The sequence below is a fragment of the Lontra canadensis genome, unplaced genomic scaffold, assembly GCF_010015895.1.
Source record: "Lontra canadensis isolate GAN:19392208 unplaced genomic scaffold, GSC_riverotter_1.0 scaffold73, whole genome shotgun sequence".
NCBI classification, from domain to species: Eukaryota; Metazoa; Chordata; class Mammalia; order Carnivora; family Mustelidae; genus Lontra; species Lontra canadensis.
This window is the reverse complement of record NW_022631067.1, coordinates 3,341,014-3,362,471: the sequence shown is the minus strand read 5'-3', so window position 1 is coordinate 3,362,471 and position 21,458 is coordinate 3,341,014. Positions and strand designations below refer to the sequence as shown.

Sequence of the window (21,458 nt, the reverse complement as noted above, 5' to 3'; positions counted from 1 at the left end):
GAAACCATTTACCAGGTGTGGAAAGTCTGGTCTGCTCAGACTATAAGTGAAGGTAATTGTTTGCCTTTTCTGTGAGTGGAAAATCTAGATGAACAGAGCTCTATTCTTGCTCCAGGTAAGGGAACTGGGAGCGAGGCCCCCGGGAAGCCAGGCTGCATATTCCCTGCCTAGTTAGCTGTGGAGTGCCGGACACTGATGGGACATTTGTGAATGCACAGTTCTGGAAGGAATGGATACTTTTGCCTTGTGCTGAAACTGTGAGCGGTTAATTAGGGTGAAAAGATTTATTTTATACAAAGTAAAAGAAGAAGGGTTTATTTTCTCACCTTAGTCGACCTCGAAGACAGGATTCTTTTCTGATCTCTCTGATTACATTATTATTTGAAACTGTCATTTTGTATTCCTGACTCTGTCAGAAATAGGTTCTAGAACAGCTGAACTGTGATATTCAGAAGACGGGTCATGAGCTCAGTGATATCAAAGCCTGGATTTCTGAATCCCAAGTGGACTTAAATTAATTTTATATACGTCCAGGTGACTTTTATTATCTATTTTTGGGAAGAGCCCTTGATTAAAAAGATTTGCTCTCATGTGTTGCCTACTTTGGCAAAACCTTGTCTCTTCTCCTTCCCAACCCTTCATGCTATCTGTTTTCCCTTTGCCTATGTTGTCCAGCATTTGTACCTGCGGGATTTGCCATGACTATGTCTCAAACACACTGTAATGGACCTCAGAGTCACAGTGACTGCCACTGTGCCCATCAGACCCATTTCTCCTTAGACACAGAGCTGCCCAAGTTTCCCAGATTCCCTCATGGTGCAGAGCAGACCTGTCATAGACACCAACTCAGGGGAGCGGGAACCATAGTGAGCTGATCCACTTCCAAGCTTGGCCCATACAAACCCCCTTTTGCCTAGTGCTCCATGTCCTTCCCCATCTAAAAGCTTGGTACAAGATCTCAGAAGGAGCAAAGCACACTGGGAAGGCCAGCCACTGACCAGAAACACCTGTTTCATCCTTCATCCCAGCTATGTACTTCTCTCCTCCTGAGCCAGTGCTGTTTATGGTTTGCCTATTGTGACAGCTAACTAATAGCCCTCATCATTTTCTTAGTTTAATGTTGTACGTGTGCAGCTAAACATCACTGTTCCTATTACTTAGTTATCTAAGTTTAACTTCCGTTTTGTAGTAAAAATTATTTAAGATATCAAAAATCGTACCTGCTAATGATACCATCATTAGAGTATTAGAATATCACTTATTAGGCATTGTAATACAAAGTAATACAAAGTAGTGATCAGTGGTGTGTATCTATATATATAAATATATATAATAGTATATTTATATATATAAATATATATAATAGTATATTTATATATATAAATATATATAATTGTATATATAATTGTATATTTATATATAATTGCATATATATAATTGTATAACATATATTTATAAATTATATATTTATATATAATTGTATATATAATATAAATATACAATTACATATATTTATATAAATATATAAATATATATTTAAATTATTAATAATTATAATAATCATTATATAATTTATATAATACCTTTATATAATATCATATATAATATAAATATCTATATATAGATACATTATGAATTTATTAATTATAAATAATTATAAATAATATGAATACAATAGTATTTGATTCTTTTTATTCTTTTCTGATATATATATCAGAAAAGAATCCCATCTTTGAGGTCTACTAGGTCAGAAAATAAATCCTTCTTCTTTTATTTTGTATAAAATAAATCTTTTCACCATAATTAACTGTTCACAATTTCAGCACAAGGGAAATTATATATATAGAACCAAAGCTTATAAGTCTTAACAAATGGTCTATCAGAAATTCCTCAAAACCAACAGACTTAGTTTTCCTCAAGGACAAAATTAATCCCCTATAATGAGTTGGACACCCTGAGAAATGTTTTCACACTTTTAGGAACTTCTTGCTGCATTAATGATTGTAAAGGAACGCCTTGCTTCCCCCCAGTTCTCACTTGGATGCCTGCAACTGGTAACTAAATTTTGGAGGGAAAAGTCAAGGTTGAGGACAAGGAATATGCTCTCACCAGTGCTGTAACTTCCATAGCCAAGGGAGTTGCTAAACTGTGTCCCTCTCCTAATTAGAGCTGTTTTTTAAAAATCTCCTTGGATTAGGTTATTTTATTAACATCTAGTTTCTTAAGGTGGTTTTTTTTTTTTTCTCTTTCTTATTTCATTATATCTAATGGCACAACATACAGATTGTGGTTGTTTCCAGAAAAAGAACATGATGAGACATTAATAAATTAACAGATAAACTGTGTCCTTCACAGCAGTGCAGGTTCCGGCCAGTTGAATGAGTGGGGGAAGGGCTCCTCTGCGACCTCTCTGTCTTCCAAAGCTGTGGAATACTTTACTACCATGAACACCATTCCCTTTAGAACTCAACCCAAATGTCCTTCCCTCTTTTTGTATCCCACGCACCATTTTACTCCAAATCAGTACGAATTTCTTGGCCAATATATCACTTTGAAATGAGTCGTGTCTCCTCTGTATTCCAACAACAATAATTATGCAGACACTGTGTTAGTCCGTTAATGCTGCGTTCCCTCATGACATGCTTGTGGTTCTGTGACGTTTAAGCGTCTCTCTTCATCTAACTCTTTCTGCTTTTACGTTTTGTTGCTCAATTTGCATGGCAGCCCTTTGAGGAAGCAGGTCATACTGTGTGGTTCGCAGTCCTGTAGAATGCATCACAGGGCCTTCCAGTCTACAGTCACGGAAAGAACACGCGTTCCCTGATCAGCGCACAAGGAAGACTTCTTGGAGGCCAAGTCATTGACTAGTACCCCGGGAGGTTGACTGAACTTGGTGTACTTGGATTTGTGTTCTGACTACACCACTTACTAGCCAAGTGAGTTGGGGCTTTAAAGATGAATTTCAGCACCTGTGAAATGAGGCTAATACTACAAAGCCTGCTAATTACTTCACATGATTAGGAGAAAGTACTAGAATAGTAACGTGTGAAAATGCTTGAAGAATATAAAAAATATCATGAACATAAGGTTAGAAATAGGCCCTCAGAGACCTCAGAGGACTCTGTGTGTGAGCATACGAACTGGGAATGCTGCAGAGAGAAAGCAAATTCTAGAATTCTAGGTGTGGCTCTGTCTGGTGGGACAGACCTAGAGACTGTGAGGACATATGGTAATGACATTGGACTAATCGGCGTAGCCAGAAAATACAGGAGTTTCTGTAACCTCCTGAAGTGTGTAGACTTGCTTGCTTAGACCAGGCAAAGGGGTCGCATTGAAGATTCTCAAACACACAGATAATGTGAATAGATCTTTTCTTTGGAGACAGAAAATCTAGTAGATTAATTGTCCTCAATAATACCCTCCTGCTGTTTGCACTGAGTCCCCTATAAAATCCCGAGAAAATTGTTTTAGAAGAAATCATGCTATTACTTTCTGTATTTCCAATATAGTAGATTTATGTTTTTCTATATATTCTATGGATTTGACCCCTATTACTATAATACGTCATTATTATAAACATACCCTAAATATATGTTATCAATTTTGTTATAATCTAGTCACTTTTACTGATACTGTCATGTTTTCTTAAGTGAATTGAGGTAAAAGACCAGAACTCATACAAAATCCATAACCCGGAGTGTCACAAATTAATTCCATTGCATGATGTATAATACAATCATAAATTTCTACTTTATAACTTTCCATTAATAGGAAAAAGTATACATTCACTCATCAGAGTCCATTTTTATTCAAAGCTATTAACCTAAAATCAGCCACAAAATGCAAATAAATGTCCCTTTAAATGATATTAAATGCATTCCAATATAATATTGCTTATGAAAGTTAAGAACGGTTACTATCTTTTTTAAGAAATCAAAGTGTACAGACAAGGTGAAAAGCTAAAATCCTTTCTCCCCCTCTTCACTGCCTGGTATCCAGAGGTAGCTACTCTTGTTTACAAGAGGATTTGTAAAGTGCCTTTGAAGTGATATTTTTCCCTTTATCGAACCCTTTGGTAATGAAGGAAACAAAATGGCAACAAGAGAAACAAAATAACAAGATGAACTTAATTGAATCTCTGTATAAATAGCTATTTCCGAATTAAAAAGGATCAGCTCTCTTTGCCTAAACCAGAAATTCTGCTTTCACATTCAGATCATTTTCTTAAGATTTTTTTAGAAGTATGAAAATATACAACGCTTTAATCAAAGATTTTTTTGAATCACATGTTACTCTATGCCGCTTCTCTAGGATCTATTGAGGCAGACTTTGGCTTTACAAACTATGATTTTCGAATTTCACTTTTTAACGTTTTTTTTTTCCTCCAACATCTTGTTAGCATCAAGTAGAAATGGGATTTGCATTTGAAACACTAATGTTCACCATTGAGTCAGCCAAGAAGATTCCTTCTTTTAATTTCCGTAAATGTCAGTAAATGCCTCTTTTCACCTTTGGGTGATTAGTCAATTGAAAAATCAACTCTGTGACAAATGAACAGCAACATGATTTTACATATGAATTATTTAACAAAGTCTATTTTTATCCTAGAAAGGAAAGACTTAGGGTAAAAAATCAGCAGCAAATTATTAATTTATGTGTATTAATATTATTCACAGAAATGGATATCCACGGGAAATAAATTTATATCTCATTTTTAAATTAGTTCATCTCATAGAACTCTATTAATGACACCATAGAAAACTACTGAAAATTAAGAAGAAGACATATAATAACCTCATGAAGCCTTCACATCACATTGGGTTTCCCTCTGGGTTGTGAGAGATTCCGTGAATTTTGACCCGGAAAGTGAGCAAACTAATGAGAAGTGTCCCTTGAGATGTAGAACTTTCAGGAACTCAGTTTTTACGTTCCTTTATCAGATTCTTGTCTTCATATCCGCCTATACCTCTGGACATTAGAAGGCACAAAATAACTTTCCAAGTCCAGGTGGGGAAAGGGACACTAAGATTCATGTCTTGAACTTCTAAGTATCAAAACAGCAAGATTTTCTCAAACAAAACCCTTAAAAAAAAAAAAAAAAGAAGAACAAAAGAAAATCCTCAGTGAGTTGTCGAGGTGGTAATAGCCAGTGTTTGTAAGTGGCTCTATTTTCTCGGGATTACTGCATCGATGAAGTCTTCTTGTTAAGACCCCGCTGAGAGGAGGGGATGTTGTTGGGGGATGAGTACTCTAGCCCATGGGGACATGTCTGGACCATGGTCATTGACGTGTCTGCTCACACCTGCTGGGAGCTTGAATCAGGGAGATCGGAGGCACCTGTTTATTAAGTGTGGATGGCGTGGCTTCCCCTTCTGTGATCTTTGCTTGAGAGCAGAAGGGAGGACATGAGGCTGTGGGTTGGAGGGTCTGAGCTGACAGGAGGCTGTCGACAGCAGGCGCTCTCTGCTCCCCCGCCCCCCGGTGCAGCACACGTGGGGTGACTCCGGGGACGCTGCCTGCCCTCGAGGGGCTGAGCAGGGCCTCCCACCTGTCAGTTCCTTTGAGGGGTCCGGTTGTCCCAGCTCCCAGGGGACTGTGACTTTCTGCTCTCCCATACCAAATCGCCAAGTGGCTCCTAAGCTTTGAAGCTTTTGTACTTGTTTCAAATATCAAATTTAAAAATAAAAATCACAGAATAATTTCCAGGTATATTATTAGATTCTCCACTGATACTGGTTTCAAAGGCATTGAAGCTGACAGATGGTCTGCACCCTTTTCTAGAAGCCTGGGGTTTGTACCTGTTATACAATAGTATCATTTTTCCCCCATGCCATCCAAAAATAATAATTCTGGGCATGGGACGTCTTAGTCTGTTTGGGCTTCTGTAAGAAATGCCACAGACTGTGTGGCTTATCAACGACAGGAATGTCTTTCTCAGGGTTCTGTAGGCTACAAGTCCAAGATCGGGGTGCCGGCATGGTCAGGGGAGGGGCCCTTCGGGGCTGCAGATGTCTCTCCGCGCCCTCCCGGGTGGAAAGGGTGAGGCAGCTTTGCGAGAGCTTTACTAAAACCACTGATCCCATTCACGGGGTCCATCCTCGTGACCTAATCATCTCCCACAGGCCCCAACCGCAAACACCACCACACCGGGGGTGAGGATTCCGACATGCGAATTTGGGGGGACACAGACATCCGGGCCACTGCATGGGATAAACTCGTTTGAGTGTCAGAGGCATCACACGCGTCGGTCACCCGGAAGGCTGCGGTGACGGTCCCGCTGTCTTTCCGGGGCCCCGCTCACTGGCCACTCAAAGCCATCCAGACATGTGTGAACTCAGAGTAACTAATGGGCCTGGGACCACCCACACCTGATGTGATTTCAGGGCAACAGACATTTGGAGGGAGTTCCCAGGGTTTTATGGTGTTTGAAAGGACCGTATCTGAATCCGTGACAGGAGAACTACCTCTCAAGTATAAGAACGTGCTCAGGGTCCGTCCGGCATTTCTTGAAGGAGCTCTCTCCCTTTCCTTCTCTGTCCTGGATGGCGGTGAGGTGCCCAGGGCCCCTAAATTTATTTTTTGAAAAATGAAAACAGAAATCTAATATGCTGTGTAAGAGGAGATTTCAATACAGAGCAAGCAAACCCAGTTAAAAGAGTCTTTTTTAAAATAGCATCAGGAGGCCATAAGGGAGGAGGAATTTATGCACGTCCTCCTGGAGGAGCCTGGACTGGCTGCCTGCTGCACGCCCTCTGCCTGCCCCTGAGTCCTTCCTCACCAGGACACCAGGGCAGGTCGTTTGCTTTCTTCACTTCAAGAGAAACCAGCTTTCAAAAGTTTCTATAACCCTAACGTGTATATGAACCCAACCAACCCCAGTTAAGCCAATCTTAATCCCTGTTATAAATGGAGGACCTGAGAACGGCCCTCGTGACCTTCACCTTTATGACTCTGTCCTGTCTCCTCAGAGCATGGGAGTCAGGTTTCTGCCTGAATCCTTCTCCCGAGCTGCAATTCCAGCGGCCCAAATCAATGCCTGTTTGCTTAAATTTTCAGCCAGTTCTTTCTCACTGACGACTGTGATAAACTTTCTCCCTTCTCCCAAGCATGTCGCTGGGCATTTGTACACAACCTCTGTTTCAGCTCTCTAAGTGCCCTGGGCACCCGGTGCTGGGTAGAGACTAATTTACTCACTTTGGACTTGAAAGGACACCTCTGGTCTGAGCAAGAAATGCATTCTACCTCCAGAGACTTCTACCCACATGGATCCACATTTTCCTACTTAACGTATCTTATGTAACCTCTTTTAAATTTTATTTTAAAGATATTATTTATTTAGTTGAGTGAGAGAGCAGAGGGTGAGAGAGAAGCAGGCTCCCCGCAAAGCAGGGAGCCCCAACATGGGGGTCGTCCCCAGGGTCCTGGAATCATGAATTAGCAGAAGGCAGACGCTTAACTGACTGAGCAACCCAGGCACCCCTATATGACCTTTTTTAAATAGAAGCAAGATTCCCCTTAACCCCGAACATTTCTTAAGTTAATTTATTATAATAGTAAGATACACATTGTTATATAAGAGCTTTGTAGCCTTTCACCTCTCATTACAGCTGTAAAACCAAAGCAAACTTACAAATTCAACACAACAAAAACCTACAGATGCAAAAAATTGAAGTTTACAACATTCGTGCTAGGTATGATTTTGTTCAGCTGAAATGAAATGACTGATGACAAAGTGAAGGTGGTCCGGACTCAGATTCCATGAACGTGGGTCCATGTCTACCACCCTGAGCCCTTGATGACCTCAAGCTTCTACCACTTCTCTGGGCTTGAACTGCGGGGCAACTGCCCACCTCACCGAGGCTGTGGTCTCACTTAGCTCTTTCTCAGAGGAGGATGCCTCATTTGCATATTAAACCCATCAACTGTTTCCTCATTCATCTGCAGCGATATCAGTAATATTCCCTGTGTCGTCCTGCTTGTAAATAAAATACAAAGTCAGAGAATAAAGTCTTGCTGAGCACTAGCTTAATGATTATAGTGCTTTTGAAAAACTATTTTGTAAAGAAAAATGCACTAAATACTAAATTATCCAAGAATGGGAGGACCCCAAAAATATTAAACAGTTGTTTAATTTATTCACTAAAATCTGTTTTTCTTACTCCTGAAATTCAGAGAAACTCTGGACCTTTCCTTTCTTCCTGTATAACTTTCTTTAGTTTTAAATTTATATATACATATAAATTTATATATAATATAAAATAATATATTGTTATATTATTATAATATATAATGTAAAATAATATATTTATATTTAATGACATACAAATGTATTTTATTTTATGATTAATAAAATAATATATATTATTTTATTAAATATATATTTAATAATATATAAATATATATTTATGTGTGTATATATATATTTATGTGTATAGAATAAATCCAATGGGTTGCTCAATATGTGAGAGCTCCTTGTTGATAAGGAAGAGACTATGTTATGTTATATAGGGCCCCAAATTGTGAGAAGTGTTCTCATGTAATGTTATCTGTTCAAATCATCAGGATAATCATAATTCAGCAATGTTTGGGGTTTTTCTCAAGTCCAAGAGCAAACAATGACAAAACCGTAAGACCCCGCATTTATAGGGCACTGGCTGCTTCTTTAAGGTGCACTTTTAAGTGGCCCGCACATGTTACTCCTGTAAACCATCCCGTGTTTTGTTGAGGTGGACTGTTACTGCGAGCCCACCCCACAGATGAGGAAGCTGACGGGCTTGTTGGCAAATGCAGGATTCTGGCCCACACCCCAGTTGCCAGGGACTGGGTTTTAGACCACACTGCATCTCCTCGAGCTAGCCCTGGGGCGCTCGTGGGCCAGTGATGCTTTGGGAGAGGATGAAGTCCCGTGTCCCTCTTGGCTTGTCTACATCGAGTCCTATGAAACGCTTCTTCTCACCTCTTCCTTCCCCTTTTCCAATGGTGGCAGCCTCCTTTTTCAACATTCAGAGCATACCTCCTCTGCGGAGTTTCTCCAGACCCTCCTCTATAAGCCCCGTTTCCCATGTAGATCGGGGGAGGGGAGATTTTTAAAAGACGTCTTCCCCGTCGCTATGCTGTGTGCACCAAGTGAAGACAGTTGTGTGTTTTGCATGCTTCAGAGTTCCTTTACAGGCAAGATATTTGTCACGTTCACGGAGCACAAGGATGGGACAGCGTGGACAGCCAAGGGATCATAGGTAGGGGGCAATTTTTACATCTCTAGTTGTTAACACTTGCTTTTTGGTTCTGAAAGATGATGATTTTGTGTCCAAACACTGTAATATAAAACACGCCCAAAAAGAAAAGGAGTAAGTGGCAAGCTGTCTGCAGGGACACGGGGTGGAGATAGATCTTTGAAGCAAGGTAAACAAGCTTCAAGTTACAAGATCCCAGTAGGACACCTGTAGCCAATGAAGAAATAAGGATAAATGGTGGGGGGGGGGGGATGAGGGGGTACGAAGGCGCTCATTTCCAGCTATACCCTTGATCCCCAGCATCACTTCCTCTCTTTCTGAAAAGAAATGGCTTCCTTTCAATACCAAAACTTACTTTAAAAAAATTTTTTTTTCATCCTGTTAAGTCCCCGTCCCCTATTTCTCCCATCCCCCACCCACCTCCCCTCTGGCGACCAGACGTGTGTTGTCAGTAGTCACGAGTTTACTTCCCAAACCAAAATTTTTGTTTCAAAGTCATTCTTACCTTCTTAATGATCATACGTAATTTATCATGAAGCATGAAATAGTGGTAGAGGAAGCTGTGAGGGTTTCTGTTATTACCGACAGGACACGAAACTTACAGAATGCAGAAACAGTGATTGTGATGTTTGCAGAGCGCTGGGTAACATTGTGAACACTTTGTAGTGCTTGTATATTACTTGACCATTGTTTAAATAATATCCATAGTCGCCATTGTTTGCAATTCTAAAATATTAAAGCCCTTTTACAGCTTTTGACAGATGTGATTTTTGGGCCTCACGATCTAATAAATTCAATAAATCTAAATAGAGCAGATTAAACATCGTTCGGGGCACACCGTTCTTGTCTTCTGATCTTCTAATCACCGTCTCACGGATCATAATTTTAAAATCCCCTCTGAACTTCTTTATGTTGCAAGTAGTGACCTATGATGTATCCTTACACAGAATTTTAACTCCCATTTAAGGAATAACCTGTGAAAATTCTTTGTTTTTCTTTCTTTAAAGGAAAATCAATAATGTTAGTATGTTACCATCTCATTTAGACCATTCTGGCAACTACCCTTAGGTACCTATCAGATTTTACTCAACACCTATTAATCTCCGTAATAGACAATAAAGTTCTATGGGATCTCTCAATGAAGGGTTTATTCTGAGCATTTGTTGATTATTGCAAACATCAGTCACGTTTCTGCTTATCAAGGAAGCATGGAAAGCGCCTGGTTGTTGATTGGAAGATGGGGTTCTTCTTTACTTACTACATTATTCAAGACATCAATAGCCTCATTAAGAAAATGCTTTCTAGTGGATTGGGTATATAAGTCTCACCTTTTACAGTGTACTTGGGAATTCAGATATTTTTAGTAAGCACTGAGAAGCTTGGAAAGGGTAGAGAGCATTTTTTTTTTCCCCAAACATTGAAGCAGTAACTCAGGGGATTTGGGACATTTTCCATCAAAAGCCTCCCCTCCAGCCACCGTCAGATCAGCCGCCGCAGAGTGGCTCGATCTGGAAGTGTTAGGAAGGGCTTGGCGGAGGGTCCCACCTCGTGCACGGTTTTGGTCATTATGAAGGGCTGCGGAAAAGAGTCTGGGATTGAGAAGAGACCCAGAATGGATGTGCTCTCTGCGTGGCGTGGGGACAGAGCTGTGTGGCTCTCTGGTGCCCCGGCATGAACAGAAACACAGTCCGTGCATCTGGCCATGGAAAAGCAAGGCCAGCTGCTGGACGGAGATGTGCATTCTGCTGGTCCGGTTCTTATGCTTTACTCTGTCTTGTTGGACCTGCCTCCATTTTCCTATGACTTCTGTATCCTCCTTGTTCTCTTTTAGATTAATGGAATATTTATTATTTCACATTTTCTGTATGTAATTTCACGTGTAATTACATGTTCTCTCCCTGCGTGTTCTATAGTTCGACTAGAGAAGAAAGCGTGCATTTTCTACTTACTGCCTCTTAAGGGACTTTTGTAACTTTGACCATTTTCCTAGTGCTGCTAGAAGCCTACCACCTCTAAACGCCCCGCAACCCCCCCGGCTTTCGCAGGTCGTCATTGCTGTGCATTCGGTTCTACAGATAATTTATGGTCCGTAAGATATCCCAAGAGCTAACATCTATTTACCCTTGGATTTAATTCTGGTGTCCATGAATTAAGAAACTTAATTAAGAATTAAGAAATTAAAAAACTTGATTCTCTCTTAAGTTTCAATTTTTTCCACCTGGGATCATTTTCCTTCACCTTAAAAAAAATGAGAGACTTCTGATGGCAAATTTTCCCCTTTTTATTGTCTGAAAGTATCTCTATTTTACCTTTTGAGGGTTATTTTTATTGAGAGTAGAGTTATAGGCTGAATTAGTTTCTTCCAGTACTTTAACTCATTATTTTCTGTCTTCTGCTTAGCTCATTGTTGTTCCTCTGAAGGGAATGCGTCTCTTTCCTATAGATTTTAAAGCTTTTTCCTTTGTCTTTGTTTTAAGAGGATCTACCTTGTGCTTTCTCACTGCAGGCGGGGGCCTGTGTGTGTTTGCCTTTTGTGTGGCTTCACTGAGACTCTTGGGTGTGTGGATTGATGCCCTTTGCAAGTTTGGGAAACTTATCTCTTTGAGGACTGCCCTGTCACATTCTTTGCGTATCTCTTCCCTCTGGAATTCCTTTTATGTGTGTCTGTTCCATGTCTTCAGTTTGTCCACCATTTCCTCTCTCCTAAGCGTGTCATCATCACAGGTATTTTAAAGTCTCTATCGACGAGCCCCAAGTCAGGATCATCTGTGAATCTGTTTCACGCTCTGATTTTTAGTGAATTTCCTTATCTCTCCGCATGTCACCTCTGATCATGCAGTAAGCGTCATGGGTCAACAAACTGGAGATGCTGTCGAGGCCGGGCACTACTAGGGAGAGATGCCACCATCACATTAGGGGGCAGAAGAAGGGCGGGAGGCCTCAGTCCAATCCCGGATGGAGCCGCGGCGCAGAAGCAGCCTCTGCTCTGCCTCTCACCCGCCGGCAGCACCGCCTGAGCTTTGGCCTGTGGGTTTTTTGATTCCTTAGCTCTGGAAGAGCCCAGATGCACTCCAGCTGTGCATTTCAGAGGTCCTGCCCCCCTCTCCAGGCTGTGCAAAAATCTGCAAGTCTGGAAGATGAGACTAGTCAGGCGCTTGAAGCTACTCTCTCCCCCCACCCCACCCTCTTCTGAAGCACCTCAAACACCCCAGGGGATTTCACTCTGGTTTTTGTTAAGCTTTTGACCTAAGGCACCACTCACGCATACAGCTGCAGAACTTAACAAATATCTCTTGGGGGAAATGGTCATCATCTGAGGGTCTGCAAATTCCCAATCTGTGTCTCTCGTCTCTTACAACTGCAACATATTGTACAGTTTCTCTGTCCTCTAGAAAGGGCTCTCTAGACCTACAGAAGAGCTCAGAATTGGCAAATGTCCCAGGAGAGGGGAAAAAAAAGAAAACAGCTGGTCATTATCTGTTCAGAAAGATTCAGAATTCCAGTTTCTCTGGTTCTCAGTTTGCCAGAGCTATCTGATGCTCTAAATATATGATTTTGGTAATTTGTCTCTTTTTTTTTTTTTCATCTTTACAATGGGAGCAGTAACCTGACATGACCTTAAAAACCCTATGCAGGTGGGAAGTTTTCCTGTTTTGTTTCTAATTAGATCAGCGTAAAGTTAGGTTACTTAACAAAAACGATACCTCAAGGAAGTCGGGGGGGAAATGAGTTCAGATGGTAAAAATATTCTTCCATCAATTATATACTCTCTCATAAGAATAAATCCCGTGAGAGTATTTTCCGCAGATTGCTCTATGTGCTGAACGTGGGCCAAGGAGTATGGATACACAAGAGCTCGGTATCCATAGAGCGAACGAGATGGCAGCTGATAGCAACCGCCAGGTGTACACGAGGCAGTAGAGGCGCTAAAACATGATCGCGAAGGAGGCACACGGATTGCACTCAATCCCAGGGAGGGAGAGGAGAAAGGGAGCGTGGCAAAGGGACCCTGGTCTTTAGCTCTAGCCCGCTTTCATTCACTCTCCTCCGTTTTGCTGGGGAGGCTGGGAGCGGCATGACAACAAAGCAGGAGGGCCTTTGGAAGTGGGCTGGGACGTCTAGTTTCTTCTGAATTCTCCCCGGCATTCCCGCTGTGATGTCTGCACACTCACTTGAGGATGCCCAGAGAAAAGGTGTCCTAGGAAAGCGACAGGAAGAAGCCCATGCAATCACATCGTGATGCTGTCCTGCAAAGGTCCCTCAAGTTTTGTCTGTCTGCGCCCAAGGACAGCGAGCAAGGGCTGCTGGTTCAGATCACGGCTCTGATTTGCCGCTGCAACCTAGAGCGTGTGCTGAGGCCCCGGTGAGGTTGCAAGTGTTTTCAAGGCCCTATAACTCGTTCCCTGCTGCAGGGTGGGCTGTCCTTGGCCTCACTTTGCTCCTGGAGACCGGGTCTGTGTCGGCGCAGTTTCCTGTTAACACTGACCGTGGGTGGGCTCTCCCGAGCAGCCCCATCTCTGGGCTGATGCCTCCTAGTCCGGAGTAGAGTCATGCTCCCTGAACAGATGTGGACTAGTACTGCCTAGATGGGGGCGCCCTAGAATCGGGGGAACCTCGAGAAACCCAAAAAGCTCTATGACACACCGCCTCTCAGTTGTGATAAATGAGGGGGAGGAATGGGATGTCCTAAGAAGGTGTATCGTAGAGGGCGAAGGGCCCGCTCCTGGAATCCCCTGGATGTTTCTCTCCTCAGCCAGTGTTCTGTCCTCCCTGCTCTGTTCTGTTGGCCGTTTCCAGCCCCGGGGTGGGGGCGGTTTCCCGAGGCAGCAGCGCCTGGAGGCTTAGAAGCCAGTGAGAGCAGAGAGCAGCCCCGGGATGGCCCCTCTCGCGTTCACAGCACCTGCTGCTCCAAGTCTCCCCTCTCCCCCCCGCCCCAGGTCATCCAGCAGCTGCGGCTCTCCGAGAACGAAAGCGCGGCCCTGCAGGAGCTCCTGGACTGGAGGCGGAAGCTGTGCGAGGGGCGGGAAGACTGGCAGCGCCTCCTGCATCCCCCGGAGCCCAGGGCGCCTCCCCCTCCTCCCTGCAAGAAGCCCACGCGGGTGAAGAAGCCCGAGGGCGCGTCCTGCGGCCGGCTGCCCTCCGAGCTGTGGGACTCCGGGCTGTGAGCGGCCGCGCGCTCAAGTGCCCGCCGCATCCCGGCCGGCGCCTCCGGCACGCGTCTACACGGAATGGCCCGGACCCCGGACGGAGGCCGCGGGACTCGGCGCGTGTGCGTGTGCGCCCGTGTGTCTGTGTGTGTGCGTGTGCGTGTGCGTGTGCGCAAGTGCGTGTTGCTTCTCACCCGTGCGGGGCACGCGCTCCGCTTCTCGGCCCGCAACCCCACGGGGGACAGGCGCTGAACAAGCGCCGGACAGCGCCAGCGGGACCAGGCGGAGCCGTCGAGGGTCGCGCTCCGGCTCTGGGGTCGGGGTCCCCGATGCTCCTGGTCCCCCAGCCGCTCGGGCCCAGCACACCCTCCGCGACGGACGCCTGGTGTTTTCGTCCGTTGTGTTTTTGGCCATTACGAACCTGATGGTGATGGACCGGTTTCTGACCCGTTTTCTAACTTTCCGCAGTTGGTGCTCCCTTCAAACACAAGTGTGAAAACTCGTGTCTACAATTTTCTCTCCTCCCGCACCTTTTTTAAACCTGAAGGACCTAACCCCCTCGCGACTGTCTCATTGCTTTAGCCCGTGTCAAGCCTGTGCGCACGCGGACTGGGTCCCGGGGTTCCGCGGGGCCGCCTGGGGAGGCCCGTCCCCCCGGGGCCGCGACTCTGCGGACGCGCACAGCCAGCTCCTGCCGGGCATCTCCTGTCCCCGCGTCACCCTCGGCCGCGGGAAGCTCAGTGGAGCACGGGGGGCTCCCGGGTCGCAGCTGGCCGCGTGACAGGGTCACCCCGGAGGTCTGCCCAGTCCGAAGGAGCTCGTGGGGACCCGCTGCACCGGGCTGTGACGCCGCCTCCCAGGGTGGCCGTCCCCTCGGAGCTGCGCCGCTGGCTCCCCTGCTCCAGTCGTCAGCCCTCCCGTAACAACCGCCCGTCTCTCCGTGTGCTTCTGCGGCGGTCGGGATGCCTTCAGCGGCGCCCGCCGAACGCGGTTCTCGCTGCTTGGAACGCCGTGTTCGTACCACCGGCCCAATAAAAGGTGCAGCTACAGTCTTCGGCGGTGGTGTTTATTTGGGGTTGTTGCTGTGTCCCTGGCCGAAGAGCAGGGGCAGTAAAGCCATCCTGTCCCCGCAGCCTGCCTTCCTCTGCGCTCGCAGCCCCCTGCAGGCTTCGGGCACTAAGGATCTATTTTAAAATAAAGGTTTTATGAATATTCAGGTGTAAGGGCCATGCAGGCAAATGTCAGCATTGAGAATATGTTTGTCGTTTAGAAATAAGAGGCTGCCAGGTCCACAGACGATTTCCCTTAAAAAGGTACTTTATTAAGGTGCCAGGGAAGAAGGCCTGGGTCAGCCAGAGGGCGACAGGCCAGGGAACCCAGGGAACCCAGGCAACCCAAGGAACCCAGGGGCCCAAGCCTAGATTGCCATGTGCTTGGGAAGGATGGGGGGAGGCAGGGTTTGCAGACCTAGAATGGCGAGTTTGAATAATTTCAGGGGCTCCAGGGGGGAGGCTGTCCCTGGTTGTCTGGTACTTGGCCCTGGGCCGAGGGATGGAGGCAGGGTCACTGGCTGAAGAGGGACCCACCCATGAAGGGAGTGCTGGAGTGTGGGCTCTGGAGTGGTTGGCGATGTTTATTATATGTAGGAGGTGGGGAGGACTGTTAAAGCATGAAAATAGAGAAAATGGAAAGGCACAGTGAATACAAGGTCAACGACAACATTACTGATGCCGTCTAACAGGGAGGCCTTCTGGGTCACCTCCCGCTTCACGCCACACACTGCCACTCTCCGCCCTCTCCCCGACGCCTGACTTGCGCACCTCAGCCGCCAGCAATGGAAGAAGCCGGCTTTCCTTGACCTGCATGGCTTCCTACATGGCTGGCCTTGCACATTGTGGCCGCCTAACGGTCGACCTTAAGTCTGAACCGATCTCCACCCGCCTCCAGCACACACAATGTATTTATTTGGACCAGTGTGAAAAGCAAACTGTTCCAGCGTTGTACCTTTTGAGAATTTGTTTCCATTGAGCACTGAACGCTGGCTACGACCGTGGGGGCGCTTTGCACGTGTTATTCCTAACGCAGACCTCCGTGGGAATGACCATCTACACACTCATCCTGGAATTAAAGCCTTAAGTAGGCTATCAGATCATAAACCCTCATCTTTACGGTTCCAAAGCCCATGTCACATTCATTTGATATGCGGAAATGTTCTGCTCATTATCTCAAAGTCTATCTTTAAAAATCTTCAAACTAAATGACTCTTGGGGGATACAGTGTTGTGTGAAAATGGGAGGTAAGACTTACCTGCAGAGCTTACACGGAGTGGGCTGTCCCCAGCACGTGTGGGTCCAAACGGCACCATCCCCTGTTCTGTTAACCTGGTCACAGTTTTGGGCTCGTGTAGGTGTAGGCGGACCTGTCTGTCACCTGCTAGAGGTATCAAGGGCATCTGGGAGAGTGTATATGGGCTGAGTCTAGGAATCCCTTCGTCTCATCTAATGTTTGTTGACCCTGCAGAGGCAGGTAACAAACCCTTTGAGGGCATTCTAGCCCACATTCAGGTGTGTGTTAACTAGAACCATGTCGTGGTGCCGGTTCTGCTGTGATGCGACAGGCAGCAGACTGGAAAGCATGAATAGCCACGACAATAGAAACAATATTAAGAGTCATAATAATAAGAGATAAAGTCCAATTCTGTGTGTATGTATTAGAGGTACTCCCGGAATGGTTCTCTAATGATTACGACACTGTCAACAAAATGAACTGAGGTACTATTCTGCTTAATAAAGCACGGAATGTTATTCCACGTAAGCAAGATTTCAACAATTATGTTTACAATATACTTAATGATGGTATTTTAATTGCTATCAGACCATAAGGTATGAATTGTGATATATTATTGGGCCTGAGACCTTCTGTTTAGCAATATAATTGGTATGAATTATTACCCTGTGTTCAAACACTGCCCAACCTTATTGCTTTTTTAAAAAAATGCTTTATGAGTGGTGTCTAAAAACTACTATCAAAATGTTTATAGTGGGTTAAAATGATTTAAAGTGTATTTTCTAGAGTGGAAAAATATATTACTATTCTTAAATTGTGGTACCTAATTTAGTAGAATTATGCTTACATAAATCTACCCCATAAATGCAACAACCAATTAAACTCTTAGATTTGTAAATGAACATCCCATATAAACATTGCATACGTTGGACAAAAAGTATGTTATGAATTCCACAGTCTAGGAGGACAGATAAATTTCTATCAAAATTCTATTGCTGTCAATTTCCAGCGAGACATCAAACCCGGCTCCTGTCACGATAAAGGGCATCAGATTATATAATAACATTCTGCAGTGGGACACATTTCACTCCTGGCTATCACTCTGCATTGCCAATTTTTTTTCAAACTTTTAAATGTATATCTTTAGCTAGAAGTTAATAGGGTTTATTTTTATGCTTATTCTCATCAGGAAATTTTCAAAAAAAAAGAAAAAAAAAACATTAAATTAGCTGGAAAAAAACAACAACTGTGTTCCAAGTAAAAGTTCAGTGTAATTTCATTACATTTTTCAAATTGTTTTTAGCTGCACATAAAAAAGCCATGTAATGCAGATGAAAGCAATTATATTTCTATTTATGGTGCAATGGTAAATTCTCTGCAATGCTCATGGTTTCCCAAAACAGTAGCACTGCTTTCAAAAAACTAAAAATATATTCTCTCCCCCCATTCCACTTCCTTTACATCTTATTCATAAGCAATGACTTTATCAAACAGACTCTACTACAATGTTCTAGCCATGTGAGTTACAAAGATACGCATATAGCATGGGGTTGTAACATGCTGAGTTACAGATGGTAAAGAATTACCTTTGTAGTCTGTTCACTTTCCCTAAGTACTGGAGACCCCTGGGCAGCTCCATTATTGTGTTTCCAGTAAGTTTTCTAAAATCCAGCATGCTTTGTAAAACTTTAAAGATGAGTTTTTCAAAGGCTGTCTTATTAGCTGCCTATAATACATACCTATTACCTGTTCTAATTTGTCCCGTCACTTTTCAGATTTAAAAAAAAAAAAAACTCTTTATACCTAAAATATTTTGTATGCTTTGACAGCAGCACAATGTAATCTGGATGTATGTAGTTTACCCGATCGTTACAATGGCAGAAGAAGACCTTGATGTCTTCTCATAGGAAATATTAAAGGTGAATAAATCTATGCATTCATTTCCATTGTTGCTTCACAAAAGGAATGCATGAATGTGTCTCTGCTTCGCTTTGAATTAGTCATGGGCAGATAGCCGGCGTATCTGCTGGCTTGTCTTGCCCGACAGCCCCCGGGAACACGTGCGGCTTCAAAGCAAGGTGCGTGAGCTTACCCACATGACATCTTCCTGATGTCACCACTTAGCTTCTAAAGTCTAAAGGGAATGAAAGAGAATGAAACCATGGATAAATCCTAAGGGAGGGATCAAAGCTCTACAGAAAAAGGAAATAAAACCAAATTCAATTTGAGGTTTTGATCTTTTAAGATTTCAGCAAACAAAGGGGCTTGAGGTCCATGATCTCAAACAATTGACTGAAAAGTGTATGAATTCTGCCATATTCTGAAGAAAGGTTTTCTTTACCGGACCTATTTTTGGGAATCTGTTCAACTGAACTTAATCAAACTGGGTCTTGAGTGGTAACAAGAGAAACAGTGCTACCCAACAGAGTCCCTATTATGGTTCATCAACATTATCGTTGAATAAAATCACCAATCTTCATATCACAAAAGGAACTTTTTGATACCTTTTTATGTAAGTCGGTTGTACATGTGTGTGGGTTGTGGGGGAAATAGTTCTCCAGAAAACTTTGCAGTTGGTGAACTGCTGTCGTTCCCTTGGGTGTAGAAGCTGTTATAAAAAGATAACATTCTGTATTTTAAAAAGCAAGAAAAATTCCCTGGCAGAAGAGAAGAGATGCCACGGGAAATCCATGTAGAAATTGCTTCAGTGCCTGAAGGCTGTCAAGGGTCGGGAAGGAGGGAATTTGAGGTGACATGGTCTCATTACTGATATCCAGGAACATTTGCCTCTCAGCCCCATATGAAAACAAACCCTACAAAGACAGAAGACGTAGTGCCAAGAGCATTCACAAGCCAAAAGTTTATCCACAGTGACTCAAAGAGAAACTCATTAAAGGTACAAGTTGCTACGTCTCCCTGTTCTACTCCCGGTAGTTGGCGTTTGGCCCTGGTGAGTCTCCAACCCTACCTTTGTTGCTCTCAGGTAGGCTAACTGTTTCAACAACAACCACAGAAGCTAGTGGTTCCACAGTGTAGACTATTCTAGATTTCTCTGTTACCTCACAGTCTGACACATGTGGACCCCAAGAAGTCATCCTGAGACCAAGGGTCCTTCTTCCCTCTCAGGTCTCCAACCTCCTCATGGCCTGTGGAGGGCTCCTCGGTCAGCCAGTGGGTGGAGGGGAACATAGAGGGCTGGACATGGGGGAGTCGCAGCCTGCCCGAGAGAGGCTCATGTCACTTCTGCTCACATTCCATTGGCCACAACTCAGTTGTGTGATGACTCAACTGGAAGGCAAGACGGGAAATGGCCCTGCTTTCTAACCCAGAGGAAGGGAAAATCATTTGTTCAATTAGCTAGGATCTGTCGCGCTATGAGAGGTAGGGAACTCCCAGCACAAATACCTAAAATCTATTTTCTATTTCCTTGTGTGTTCAGACGTCGCCTAGGGCAATTGACCTTCCACCAACCATGAGCGCAGGACCTCCCTCCCCCAGCCACCAGCCACCCACCTTTCCCCATGTCCCCCCAGTAAACTGTCCTTGGCCAGACTGGGAGCTCATGCAATGAGGATGGGTAGGAGATGAAAGGAGACATGGGAGCATTCTCACTTGGCTGCTGGCTCCTGCTCTGGGTCTGGTGGTAGAACAGCTGCCTTCCTCTTGTGGGAGATTCCCTGCAGGTCTTTTCTCTCACATCTGGGCACACTGATGCCACTCTGTGTCCACTGCTGCCAGCAATACCTCCTGTTCCCTTGGGCATCAGGAGAAATGCCTCTCCTCCCTGACGTGTCCCTAATCTCCATAGGAGACTCCATCAGGTGGTGCACTTGGCCTCTCCAAGTGTTCGTCTAAGGACCAGCAGAAATGACATCACCAGGAGCCCCACCCCCAGACCTGCTGAATCAGAGTCTGCATTTTAACGAGACCCACAGGTGATTTGCGTGCTCAGGAAAGATTGAGCAACACGCCATGGACTCGTTCGTGCTGGCTCCCTGGTGGGACCATCTCCATCTCTCTCATTCTGAAGCTAAGGAAATCATGACTCATGCTTGTCAAACCATCTTCTATACTCATTGGCAGAATGATGTCACCAAAGGTTTCCTCCAGGTAAAACCAGGTGCTAAGAGTTGTAGTTTGCCCTAGACCAGGAACCTGGTCACTCACTCCCTCTGCTGTCCTAGGAAGCCCTCCGTTCTTAACACCAGATGTCTTCAGAGGTGCAAGTACCCACCAACACTCTCTACAAACATGCTTACTCAGTCTGGCTTCGGAGAGGGTCAACAACGGGAAGACAGGTTCCAAATTGCTTGTTTGTTGCAGGAGCATTTCAAACAGTCCTTGTCTTCTGTCTCTTGTGCTCACACTTCTGCTCTGATCTGGGGCACCATGATACCCTCACAGGTGACTTTTAAGTATGTCACTAGTTTTCGGTTTCAGCACAACCTCAGTATCTAAAGAGCACAGATGATGCTTGAACAAGGGGGTTAAGGGTACCCATCCCTGTACATAGTTGAAAACCCACATATATTTTTGACTCCCCCAAAAACTTACCCACTAATGGCTTACTGCTGACTAGAAGCTTTACTGATAAGAGTCAATTAACATATTCGGTATGGTATATGTATCGTAACCTATATTCTTACAATAAAGTAAGTAAAGAAAATATTAAGAAAATCATAAAAGAAGATGTATTTATAGTACTGCACGCTCTTTATCAAAAAATATCTGGGGGCGTCTGGGTGGCTCAGTTGGTTAAGTGTCCAACTCTGGTCTTGATCTCAGGGTCGTG

The 21,458-nt window shown here is 44.3% G+C and overlaps 1 protein-coding gene across 1 annotated transcript in view; it reads left to right on the top strand.

Moving 5' to 3' along the window:
- The window catches only part of MYO16 (myosin XVI), a 587,020-nt gene extending 572,550 nt beyond the window's left edge, over positions 1-14,470 (top strand). The window contains exon 35 of the mRNA XM_032881053.1: positions 14,171-14,470. Within this exon, the coding sequence (XP_032736944.1) occupies positions 14,171-14,398 (228 nt within the window). The 3' untranslated portion in view covers positions 14,399-14,470. The remainder of the gene's footprint in view (positions 1-14,170) is intronic.
- The last annotated feature ends 6,988 nt before the right edge of the window (positions 14,471-21,458 follow it).